Genomic DNA, 13,186 nt, shown 5'->3' with positions numbered 1-13,186 from the left:
ATATTCCGCAAGGTTGTTACATGGTGGTGTTCGTGGTGGATGGGTGTGTCGTGGGGTTGTTGGGTGGTGGTAAGTGTTGGTTCTATGGTAGATAGTTGATTTCATGGGTGGATGAATGGTGGTGGGTGTTAGTTTTGTGGTGGCTCGGTGTTTTGTGGGGTGATTGGATATTAGTGGATATTTGTTTTATGGTGGATAGTTTCATAGAGTGATTGGATGGCGGTGGGTTTTAGTTTCGTGATGGTTGGGTGTTTCATGCGGTGGTTGAATGGTGGTGGGTGTTGGTTTTGGAGGGGGGGGGATAAGTGGTTACATGGAGTGGTTGCGTAGTGGGTGGGTTGTGGGGTGGTGGTTGATGTGGTGGTTGCGGTGGCTTGAGTGATGGTTGCGATGGCTTGAGTGGTGATTAATAATGAGTCAAGATCGGTGACTATGGAGTAGCAAGAGGGAAAGTATAAGTGAAGCCTTAGAGGGTAATAGGGTATGAAAGTAGAGGACTTTGTGGGAAAGGGGGAGGTAAAATGAATGCTTTAATCGTTGTAACAAACAAGTAGTAAGAGATCTCTTATCGTTTCCTAAATACCTAAATCAAATGCCATCTGATGTTCCATTTTTTTCTAATTAGGAAATATAATTGGTCCGAAGATCAACCCCTACTAGGCTACTAGCTTGCAAGACACATTAGCTAAAAAGTTGGGTACAAGGCTAAACAATCCAGAATTAAATGCCCAACATATTGTTGGGATGAAAATTCGAATCCTGAGCTATACCTTGAAAATTGGGGTTGTACTCCATTGAAGTACCAATGAAAACAAGGCAAATGAATTTAATGAGATAAACATTTTAAAACACCCAAAAATAAAATATGGAAGCTATATTTTTGAAGGGAGGGTGTATATTCCACAATCCCTACCTACTTAGACATTTATTGAGGTGTATGCAATTAGGGTTACTAATCCGTGGAGACACCGGCATGTGAGCCCAATGCCAATTCCAATCAAACAAACACGCTTTTCTCTCGGGTCCCACTTCCCCATCCATCCACCTTCACCGACACACCATTTCCCTTTAATTTCCCCCCCTGTCTTTTACAAAATCATTTCTTCATAGTCTTAATTACTCCATTTGTAATATTATATCCAAATTACAATCTCTTAAATCTCCTTTTTCCCTCCCAATCTCTCTCTTCTTTTACGGCTCCTCTCCTCTGTACCGCATCTTTTAAAACCCCACCCTCTTTCCCCTTCTCCCTCTCTCTCTTAACTCTTTCTTCTTATTAGTATGTAGTACTACACTACACCCACTAAAAATATTAACCATTTTCTCAGATTTAATTCTTGAAAATATAATTAATAAAAACTTTGATTTTACAGCAATGCGGACATTGTTGTGTTTTAGCATTGCTGCTCTGTTCTTGTCCTCCATTGTTGTTGCTGAAGATCCTTACAGATTTTTTAGTTGGAATATCACTTATGGTGATATTTACCCTCTTGGTGTTCGTCAACAGGTTTGATTTTTTTTTTTCCTTGATTTGATCTTGGTTAAAATTTTCTGGGTTTTTTGCAAGATTTGATTTTGTAATCTGGGTTTATTATATTTTTATTTTTTCAGGGCATTTTGATTAATGGGCAGTTTCCAGGACCAGATATTCACTCAGTCACTAATGATAATCTCATCATCAATGTTTTTAATAATCTTGATGTTCCTTTTCTTCTTTCATGGTAAGTTAATTATAATTTATTTATTACTGAAAATAAATTTTGAAAATAATATTGTCATTTGTTACTGAAAATAATCTACGTTAATGGATGTCACTAGTGTTTCTTTGTATAGTAGGTGAGGATCTGCAGATTCAAGAATGTTAGGAATTTTAGTACTGTAAATAAATTTTTGAAATTATTTGGTGGCAATTTTTAATTGGGTGTCACAAACTTTTATGTTAGTCTATTTACACGTGATTTTGGAATGTAGTTTAATAACTAATTAAAGAAATAAAGGTTAATCTTTGTCCTAGATCTGGGTTCTGTTATCAATTGCTAGCCTTTTGTGCTGTAATAATCACTAAGATTCTCCATTAACTAATTTTTCTTTCTCTTTTTCAAAGCATATCTATCTTATCTTTTACTTCTACTTGATGTATTGTCGTTTTTAGATGGGTATTTTCAAAGCCATACCTATATTCTAATATTAGTAAAAGCAAATGTAATGTCTTTTAATTGCAAGTTGCAATTTTTTTTCTTCCCCATGTAATTATGTGGATCAAAATAGTAGATCTACTAAATTTACTAAACAATTATTGTTTTTGACCTTTTCCGTAAAAAATTTGACTGAGCAGAATATTAGTCCAACTCTGACAAGCTATTACTTCGTCCAAAAATAACTTTTAGACTTTAGCACATATATATGTATATTAAGATGGTGTTTGGTATGAAAAATTTTGAGGCAGGAAACGGATTTAAATTAGTATTTTTATTTCTAATTATTTGCTAAGAGTGTTAAGTAACATATACCATTTTCGGAGGGAAACATAATCCTTCATTAGTTATCCTTATGAAACTAGTGGAAGCAAATCATGTTTCCTTCTTCAATCATAAACCTCTCAATTGTTTCCATTCCACTAGGATACCAAACAATTATTAAAGGTAACAGTTATGATTTTCATTTCCGCTCCTTATCCAAACCCTTTCTTTCCGTTCACGTTGATTATACCAAACGCCCTTTAAGAGTAAATAGTAGGGAGATGTAAAGTTTATGATAAATAGGGTAAAAGTTGAAGTAAAGATGACTCTAATTCCCATCCAATACTACCTTGTTAGGTGGTAATGAAAATTAGGGGTGAAATAGCTTTCTTGTGGAGAAATAACACAAACTTGAGGGTTGAAATTGCCTCGTCATGGAGATTTTAAGGGTGCTTCCCTAGTAACTTACACTTGAAATCCATTCCCGTTACCGCAAGTTATTAACGACTACCAAATGGGCCGTTAAGAGTAAATAGTAGGGAAATGTAAAGTTTCTGATAAATAGGGTAAGAGTTGAAGTAAAATGAATTGAACGATTGTGAGTTTGTGAAAGACTCTACTTCGCATTGATATGGAGTAAGAATAGTCAGTGGAAGGGCTCACGTTATCAGGGAAATATTTGATTGTTTGTTATCCACCTTTTACCATTTTAAGACAATTCTGTTATCTACCATGTTTCGTTTTGCCTTTCAATGCACTGATTTTGTTGTACTGTTGTTTCTGACTAAATCTATCAATGCCCTTCTAAATGGCATTTGGGTCCATCCTTAAATGTTTCATGATGAAACTGGTAAAGATGGGACCAGCTGCAATAATGTACTTTGATTACCATTCCTGTTATTACAAAATTATGTTGGTACAATAATGGTTAATCATTTTATGTATTTTTCTGACATTTAGATATATGGGGTTGGATCTGAATGATTGAATTACAATTATAGCAATAGAATGAAACTTTAATCCTAAGTTTTATGTTAAAACACTACTGTTCCTGCAAATATGTTGCTTAGTAATCAACCATTGAGACATAAGTTTCTTGTGTAAAAGTGAATGTCATATTCTCATTTAAAGAGTATTCTGTTATTATCGGTTTTGTGTTTCAGGAATGGAGTTCAGAACAGGAGGAACTCCTTTGAAGATGGTGTTTATGGAACAACTTGCCCAATTCCCCCAGGCAGGAACTTCACTTACATGCTCCAAGTCAAAGATCAAATTGGTAGCTTTTACTACTACCCTTCTCTAGCATTCCACAAGGCTGCTGGTGCTTTCGGAGGTATCAGGATACTTAGCAGGCCCAGGATTCCTGTTCCATTTCCTGACCCTTCCGGTGATTACACTGTTCTCATTGGAGATTGGTACAAGGCCAACCACACTGTAAGTCTCATTATCCCTTTCTTTGAATATCTTGCGCTTCCTCTACAAATACAGTTTCTTTGTGGGTAAGCAGCGTATAGAGTTATAGACATATAGACCTCCTTGTGCAAATTTAAGCAATCTGTGGAAAAATCATCTTCAGGAGTAGCTAGATTTGAGGATATGCAAAATTACATGGCCATTGATGATTAATTTGTTTGGTGGTTTTGCAGGATTTGCAAGCAACCCTTGACAATGGTCACAAACTTCCTCCTCCAGATGGCATCCTAATCAATGGTCGGGGAAGTGGTGCCACAATAAATGTAGAGCAAGGTAAAGCACCTTCATAGTATAAAGACAAAATTGCAAACTTGTCCTGTATTTCATTTGCTTAGAATCCATGTCTTTAACTCCTAATAATAAATCCACCTTTTGCTTCTTACAGGAAAGACTTACAGACTCAGAATCTCCAATGTCGGCCTGGAGAACTCTCTCAACTTCCGTATTCAAGGCCACAAGATGAAGCTGGTGGAAGTCGAGGGGACTCACACGCTCCAAACCTCCTTCTCCTCACTTGATGTCCATGTAGGACAGACCTATTCGGTGCTCATCACTGCTGATCAGCCCCCTAGGAACTACTACGTTGTAGCTTCATCTCGATTCACCAATCCTGTGCTCACTACAACAGGTATCCTTAGCTATGCAAACTCTGGAGGCTCAGTCCAAGGCCAGATCCCTGGAGGTCCAACGATCCAGATTGATTGGTCCCTCAATCAGGCTCGTGCTGTTAGGACAAATCTTAGTGCAAGTGGACCAAGGCCCAACCCACAAGGGTCTTACCACTATGGTATGGTCAACACTACTAGAACTATTAGGCTGCAGAATTCTGCTGGACAAGTGAATGGGAAACAGAGGTATGCTGTTAACAGTGTGTCATTTATCCCTGCTGACACTCCCCTCAAGCTTGCGGATTACTTTAAGATTGGAGGAGTTTTCAGTGTGGGGAGTATCCCCAGCAGCCCAAGTGGTTCAGGGATCTACCTGGCTACTTCTGTCATGGGTGCTGATTACCGAAGCTTCATTGAGATCGTCTTTGAGAACACTGAAAATATAGTTCAGAGCTGGCATCTGAATGGTTACAGCTTCTTTGTTGTTGGGTAAGTCATCGATGTCTTGTACTTCTCTTCAGTCTGGTATTAGTTGTTATATCGTTCCAATCTCTTACAAGTCACAAGTCATTAGTCTAGTACTTTATTTATAGTAATTGTTTATTTATCCCCATCTTTTAATTTAAGTGAACTTATATAAGAAAATCCAATCATAAACCAAAACTACATTAGGAAATGTGAGTAAATCAATTTGAACATTATCTGCAATCTGTAACAATGTGTGTTTGACAACAGAATGGATGGAGGAACATGGTCACCAGCTAGCAGAAACCAGTACAATCTTCGTGATGCAGTTTTCCGTTGCACCACACAAGTATGGAGAATTTTCCAAATTCTGTTTTTCTTCCTAAAATTGACGTAGTACTCTATAATGGACAAATAACTCATCTATGTTTTTAACTGATTGTATTAAATAACAACGCAGGTGTACCCAAAGGCATGGACTGCAGTCTACTTGCCATTGGATAATGTGGGTATGTGGAACTTGAGATCAGAGTTTTGGGCGCGTCAATACTTAGGACAACAATTCTACCTCCGAGTCTATACAACATCGACATCACTAAGGGATGAGTATCCAATCCCCAGGAATGCTCGTACCTGCGGAAGAGCAGCAGGCAGGCGCACTAGGCCTTTGCTATAAGCTATTAGTTTAAGTGAGTCTAGTAACCTATATCATAAGAAATTAGTTTGGTTAAAAGTGGAGCAAAAAGATAAGCAAATCTTTTGCTTTGATTTGCATTATATTCCTTTGGGGTGCTACATTAGCACTAGTTAGCCCCATAATGAGGCTTGTATTATTAGTACGTATAATTTGTGTTGCTACGACCTCCTCTCAAGGTCGCATTCTTTGAAAGTAATATTGTTCTTCTGATTGTATGAAATGTACTTGTCTTTTGATGAATGGCAAATTCAGGCAGGTGAAATGAAGTACTCAAATTTGTACACTTACCTGAAAGTGTGATTTTGGAGGACAAAATGAGTGCAAGTTTGGGTTCAACTGTTTGATAGCAACTTAACTATAGTTGGCCATTAGTTCTATCTGGAAGTTATGGTATGTAAACCCCTTTCCTCCCTCCCCTCGCCCTGCCTCACCTCTTGGTATTTCAAGTCCTTGGACTGACTGTATATTCAGGTCCTCAGGATGTGCTTTCGGAGTCTCAGCACCTTTTTTAGTTGTAGGAACTGCTAATTTCCCTTTAAACGGGTTTCCTCATATCTCGGGTTGATTTTTGGAAGACATGTGTTGAGAATTCTGACATAACACGTCGTTGAGGTTATTAAAATTGAAATGACCATAGTGGAGATTATTGCTATCAAATTTTCTTTTAAAATATGATACAAATCTTATTTAATCAATGGATTTCACTATATATGCACGTGACTATTTAATGTTTACTAGATAGAAAATTAGAAATGATGTTAAACTTTCATTTGGAGGAGCTTTGCAAACAATTTATTTTTTTGGCAATTAAATTTTTATTGATAACCAAAAAGAAAGGTACAACCAGCAAACTCAACAAGAGAAAACCAAAGGGACATAAAAAGCACCAGAATCCTAATCCATCCACTTTCTAGGAAGGGTTGTGAGAAAAAAGACTCTTCTTGAGTAAGCCCTAAGGAACAACTCCAAAAGAAAACAGACACCAGAGATTAAACTAACATAGAAGCTAAAGCAAGAGCATCCTTGGATCTTCTTCAGGACATCTACAAGCAACTGAAAAGAGAATCTATCTCGAATACTTGCTGACCTTCAAGAAGCCTATCTACAAACACCTTTTGTTTTCTCTCAAATGTGATACATGCTTTCCACAAAGAGCATGACATTATAGTCTTACTACTGTTTTTCTTACTTCTACAATTGTTTCACAGCACATTTAACAACTTCAGCAAAGGGGAGAATGGTTCTCTGAATCCTCAACGGCTACATTATAGAGAACACAGGTCTGATCTGAAATCACTCCTCAATTATACAGTCTGGTCTTGGTAAAAAGCTTTCCCATTGACAGTTAGCCAAACAATGAATATTGTATTAGGGCTAGCTTTGTGAACAATTTTTCTTACCTATTATATGTAATATTGCAATTTTACTTAATGTTCCTTTGGAGTTCCAGAAACGGATATAAATAGACCTCTTAGAAACATCACATACATGAAGTTTCGTGCATGATCATATCACTGATATCACTGTCCAGTGGCTAGTGGAAAACTGATTCTAGTAGTACATTTTATTTGCCTTATAAATTCGTACTGACACCGTCATATGAGCTCAAAACCAGATCCAAACATACTATGAAGACTTGTTTTTTAGACCCACTTCCCAATTCATTGACCTTTAGTCTTGTACTTTTTTACAATAGTTTATTACATGATCCAATTTTTAGTTCTCTTTAAATCTCCCTCCTTTTCCCTCCCATTTATCCTCCTCTTCACAGCTCTTCTCCATCAAAAATACTTTGTTATTAGTAGGTGCACTACTAAACAGTAAACACCCTTATTTAAAGATAAAGATTATCAGACTTAAATTTTGGAAAGCAAAATAAAAAAATCTTAGTTTTCCTCTCTAATTTTTGCAGCAATGCAAACATTATCATGTTTCAGCATTGCTACTATGTTCTTATTCACCATTGTTGTTGCTGAAGATCCTTACAGATATTTTAACTGGAATATCACTTATGGTGATATTTATCCTCTTGGTGTTCGTCAACAGGTTTGGTTATGTTTTTTAATGTGATCTTGGTAAGATTTTTCAGGTTTTTTTTGCAAGATTTGATTTTGTAATCTGGGTTTATTTTATTTTTTCAGGGTATTTTAATTAATGGGCAGTTTCCAGGACCAGACATTCACTCAGTTACTAATGATAATATCATCATCAACGTTTTTAATAATCTTAATGTTCCTTTCCTTCTTTCATGGTAAGTTGATTATTTATGTATTGCTAATAAAGATGTTTTACAGTACTAATGGTGTCATTTTTTTTTTTCATGATGAGTTATTGGCTTAGGCAATCCTGCAAGTCCTTTTTTGTATTACTACAACATTAAAGTTGTATCTGAATAAGTGAAAACGTCCAGGGATTAAGAAGCATTTGCGTATACTTCGTGGAGTAAAAAAAGTCACTAAAATTAGATTTCTTAGTGAATAAGTTTTCTTAGTTCATCCATGTGGTCTCGAGATCAAGATCAAGCCTTGTTTTTTTGTTGAATTAAAATAGAATCCTTGGTTTGTATTTTTATTATTCAGCTTGATTTTTCAAAATGAACAAATTATGCTAGGTAGTGTTTGGAAACTTGTATTTCATTTCAAATAATAGAATTGAAATCTGGAATTTAAAGTTTGTATTTCAATTCCTAATCACTATTTTGTAAAGGGGGTTTGATAGAGGAGAGAGAAATAAAGGTTTAATGGAGAAGAGAGAAAAGTGTGGGTTTACTAAAGGAGAGAGAAATGAATATTAAAAAGAGAATGAGTGAAGTTGGGATATAGATATTTATGGAGTTGGGATATGTATGAGGAGAGAATTTCAAATGACAAGGTAATAGCTTGAATTTCAAATTCTACTATACAAGCTTTTGATAAGAATTTGGACAAATTCCATGATTTCAAATTCCACACCATCCAAACAATAGATTTCATCCAAATCTAGAATTTGAAATGCAATCTTGCTATCCAAACATAGCATTTCATTTGGTCATGCAAAAATGAAAAATGTTGCTGAATCATTAATCCTTACAACATACATTTCTTGTGTAAAAGTGATTGTTATTTTCTCATCTAAAGAGTATTATGGTGGGTGCTGTGTTTTCAGGAGTGGAGTTCAGAACAGGAGGAACTCCTACCAAGATGGTGTGTATGGAACAACTTGCCCAATTCCACCCGGAAGAAACTTCACTTACAAGCTCCAATTCAAAGATCAAATTGGTAGCTTCTACTACTTCCCTTCTCTCGCGTTCCACAAGGCTGCTGGTGCTTTCGGAGGCATCAGGATCCTTAGCAGGCCGAGGATTCCGGTTCCATTCCCTGATCCTGCAGGTGACTACACTGTTCTCATTGGAGATTGGTATAAGGCCAACCACACTGTAAGTCTCATTGCGGATCTGCGAGTATCTTGGCACTAAATCCGCTAGCTATACATTTTCCGTAACATTGTGTGTAAGAAGTTTATGGACTTGGAGTCCTTGCACAAATGTAGGCGAGTATGATAGATGTCTTTGGTGGTTTTGCAGGATCTGCAGGCAATCCTTGATGATGGACACAAGCTTCCTCCTCCAGATGGTATCCTAATCAATGGTCGTGGAAGTGGTGCCACAATCAATGTAGTGCAAGGTAAACTACCCTCAAAATATTAAATCAAAATTTCGAACTTATCTGACAGTGCATTTGCGTAGAATCCATGCCTTTAACTCATAACAAAAAGTCCATCTATTGCTTCTAACAGGAAAGACTTACAGACTCAGAATCTCCAATGTCGGTCTGGAGAACTCTCTCAACTTTCGTATCCAAGGCCACAAGATGAAGCTGGTGGAAGTTGAAGGGACTCACACGCTCCAAACCACCTTCTCCTCACTTGATGTTCATGTAGGACAGACCTATTCGGTGCTCATCACTGCTGATCAGCCCCCTAGGAACTACTACGTCGTAGCTTCATCGCGATTCACCAGTCCTGTGCTCACTACAACAGGTATTCTTAGCTATGCGAACTCTGGAGGCTCAGTCCAAGGCAAGATCCCTGGAGGCCCAACGATCCAGATTGATTGGTCCCTCAATCAGGCTCGTGCTGTTAGGACAAATCTTAGTGCAAGTGGACCAAGGCCCAACCCACAAGGGGCTTATCACTATGGTAAGATCAACATTACCAGAATTATTAGGCTGCAGAATTCTGCAGGCCAAGTGAATGGAAAGCAGAGGTATGCTGTTAACAGCGTGTCATTTATTCCTGCTGACACTCCACTTAAGCTTGCGGATTACTTTAAGATTGGAGGAGTTTTCAGTGTGGGGAGCATCCCCAGCAACCCGAGTAGTTCAGGGATCTATCTAGCTACTTCGGTCATGGGTGCTGATTTCCGAAATTTCATCGAGATTGTCTTTGAGAACACTGAAGATATAGTTCAGAGTTGGCATTTGGATGGTTACAATTTCTTTGTTGTTGGGTAAGTTTTATGATTTTAACATTTCTTGCATGTCATACTTCTTCTGTGTCTAGACTTATTGGAACTTCTCTAAACCAATTTTTCTTAGGACTTATGTAGTTATGTTTCTAAGATGAAGAAAATGCATTCTTGTAATACTTTATTATTTTTACTTCTCAACAATGTGTGTCAAACAGAATGGACGGAGGAACATGGTCACCTGCCAACAGAAACCAGTACAATCTCCGTGATGCAGCTTTTCGTTGCACCACACAAGTATGAAGAAATTATTATTTCCAGATTTCTTCCCTAAATTTAAGTAGTACTTTATAATATAGCAAAATGAATCACATGTCTTTTATCAATGTAGGTGTACCCAAAGGCATGGACTGCAGTCTATGTGCCATTGGATAATGTGGGTATGTGGAATTTGAGGTCGGAGTCATGGGCACGACAATACTTAGGACAACAATTCTACCTCCGAGTCTATACACCATCGAGATCCCTAAAGTATGAGTTCCATATCCCCATAAATGCTCTTACCTGTGGAAGAGCAGCAGGCAGGCGCACAAGACCTGTAGCATAAACTAGTTTAGTTCAAGTGAGTTTGGTAACTTATATTCTAAGTAATACTAGTTTTGTTGAATTAGAGCAAAACGATAAGTAAAAGCTATTGCTTTGATTTGCAATAGATTCTTTTGGTGATGCTACATTGGCACTAGTTAGCCCCGAAATGAGGCTTGTATCATCAGTACGTATAATTAGCATTACTACGACCTCCTCTCAAGGTCGCATTCTTTAAAAGTTTACAATGTTGTATGTTTTTCTATAAAACATGCTCTTATGTTTACTCTTTTGCATTGTATGTAATGTACTTGTCTTTTGATGAATGGCATCTGTTGCTAACAAGAAGTTGTGAACTTGTGAATGTGAACATTGAAAAAATCACTGTTGTTCAGTTAGCTAAGAGCAATTATAGTACTTAAAGACGAATCTTGTGTAAGAGAGACGTTGAATCTAAGCTCCTCAACCTAAAGGTAAATCCAATGAACTACATGAGCGACTGATTCTAATTTCTAAAAAGTACAGCTTGTAACTTGTTCATTGCAATTTGCGAAATAATTTGTTGGAAAGACCTGGGTGGTATTTGGCAAATGGCTTTGGCCTTCGAATGTTTTTTGCTTGTCTTTTGACCTTTCACATTTTTATATAAATTTCAGTAGCCAAAATAAATATGGTTGGGAAGCTAATTTTTAATTGGTTAAAAATCGTAAACCAAGCTAAAAATCTATTTTTTTTTTGGCAATTCAAAGTTGTTATTGATAACCAAAAAAAAGGGGTACAACCAAAAGGATCTACAAGGGCTTAAGAAATCTATTTTTGCAACTTACTGCTTGAATTAAGTGAAGTCTGCTTTTCGAAATTTATCATCTTTCTTGAAAAATCACTTTTTCGTCCAAAAAATCATCCAACTCGTCTTTTGAACCGCTCTAAATAAAAAGACATAGTGAAGATTTTCGAAGGCGTCAGAGGCGTTTATCAAATACTTCCTCTGTTTCAAAATAGTTGGGCCGTTTGCTTTTTCGTGTTTGCCAAGACGCTTTTTTAAATGTTAATATCTCTAATTGCGTATGAGTAAAAATTATAAAAAGTTATATTTGAAATCTTCGTATTAAGACGAATATAACAATATCTCACTTGACTGCGTTTTTTCTTATATAATGATGAGAGAAGGTTTGTTAAAGTTGATTGATGAATAGTGATCAAATGTCAAACGGTGCAACTATTTTGAAACGGATGAAGTATATTGGAACCAAAATGCTCTTCCAATTAGTAACATCAAATACTCAGATGATATTGAAAATGGTATTATCTTTGAAATATATTTAGGATACCAATTGATTATTTAAAAAAATCATTTCCTTATATGAAATTGCCTAAATATTTAGTGTTAGGAAATAGGGTATTATACTTTGATTAATACGGAATAGAAAATTAATGAAATAATAAAGATGAACAAACAAAAAACACAAGGATTTACGTAGTTCAGTCAAATTTGACATACATCCACAAGTGGAGGATTAGAGCTTCTTCACTATAATGGAGAAAATCAGAGAGAATAATACAAGGAGTCCTAAATTCTATAGGATAAAAGTGTTTCATAAGTTGTGTCTATCATAATGAACACCAGGAAGCCCTTTTATAATATAAGGAACCTCATACAAACCCTAAAAGATAACTCAAAAACGAAAAAATACCGAAAAACGCGTGTAGCGCACAAATCGGCGCAACGCTCGATCGGGTCGGGCAAAATCCGCCCGATCGGGCCCGAGATGAAACAGTTTCGTCAGTTCTTCGTAAAACATTCATAACTTTCTCCTTTCTCAGTGGAATTGGACATATGACTTATCGTTGGAAAGCTCTTGGAACAAGCTATCACCTCCGATATGAATCACATCAAAAACATTCATAGATTGAGAGATATGTGCATCAAAGTTAGCCTTATGCCATTCACAAGATTTCAAGTCATAAATAACATTTAGGACCATTAAAGAATGCTAGATACCGATCTTGCATGACTTGAATTACAACTTTCATTATACACTTAAGTATACTATACTCTTTTTTTTTTTTTTTTTTTGACTGGAAAAAGGGAGATAGATTAAGAACTCAGAAGGGCCAAAACAACCATTACAAATTGCATCACCTCAGCAGGTGCTTCTTCAAGCCATACCCTCATATCATTATACTGTAAGCTTCCATGAGCCAAATTTTGAGCTACCTGATTTCCCTCCCTGCCCACATGACTAACAGAAAAAGAAATACAGAAGGAAACTAAAGATAAAATATCATTAGCAATGTTGCCAAAACCTGAGAGTTCCCTCTTCTTCTTCGAAAGATGTGTGGCAAGCTTTAAAAAAATCTGTTTCGACGATGACACTTGAAAAGCCCGCTTCCATAGCAATGGACAGTGCATGTCTTTCCGCCATGGCCTCCGCTACATCAACTGCGAAATTGC

At 36.7% G+C, this 13,186-nt stretch overlaps 2 protein-coding genes across 2 annotated transcripts; both read left to right on the top strand.

The window, feature by feature from the left end:
* The first annotated feature begins 1,126 nt into the window (after positions 1-1,126).
* On the top strand, positions 1,127-5,922 carry LOC104884409 (L-ascorbate oxidase homolog). Its single transcript, XM_010669049.4, has 7 exons — positions 1,127-1,507; positions 1,612-1,721; positions 3,623-3,893; positions 4,106-4,205; positions 4,318-5,029; positions 5,276-5,354; positions 5,466-5,922. Exons 1-7 carry the CDS (start codon positions 1,376-1,378, stop codon positions 5,679-5,681), a joined length of 1,620 nt encoding a protein of 539 aa, XP_010667351.1. The 5' UTR covers positions 1,127-1,375; the 3' UTR covers positions 5,682-5,922.
* Positions 5,923-6,467: 545 nt separating this feature from the next.
* Positions 6,468-11,017, top strand: LOC104884407 (L-ascorbate oxidase homolog). Its single transcript, XM_010669048.4, has 7 exons — positions 6,468-7,748; positions 7,844-7,953; positions 8,847-9,117; positions 9,265-9,364; positions 9,477-10,188; positions 10,365-10,443; positions 10,538-11,017. Exons 1-7 carry the CDS (start codon positions 7,617-7,619, stop codon positions 10,751-10,753), a joined length of 1,620 nt encoding a protein of 539 aa, XP_010667350.1. The 5' UTR covers positions 6,468-7,616; the 3' UTR covers positions 10,754-11,017.
* The last annotated feature ends 2,169 nt before the right edge of the window (positions 11,018-13,186 follow it).

The sequence above is a fragment of the Beta vulgaris genome, chromosome 1 (assembly GCF_026745355.1).
Source record: "Beta vulgaris subsp. vulgaris cultivar EL10 chromosome 1, EL10.2, whole genome shotgun sequence".
Lineage (NCBI taxonomy): Eukaryota > Viridiplantae > Streptophyta > Magnoliopsida > Caryophyllales > Amaranthaceae > Beta > Beta vulgaris.
The sequence above is the reverse complement of the archived record's forward strand: the minus strand, read 5'-3'. Positions and strand labels throughout refer to the sequence as shown.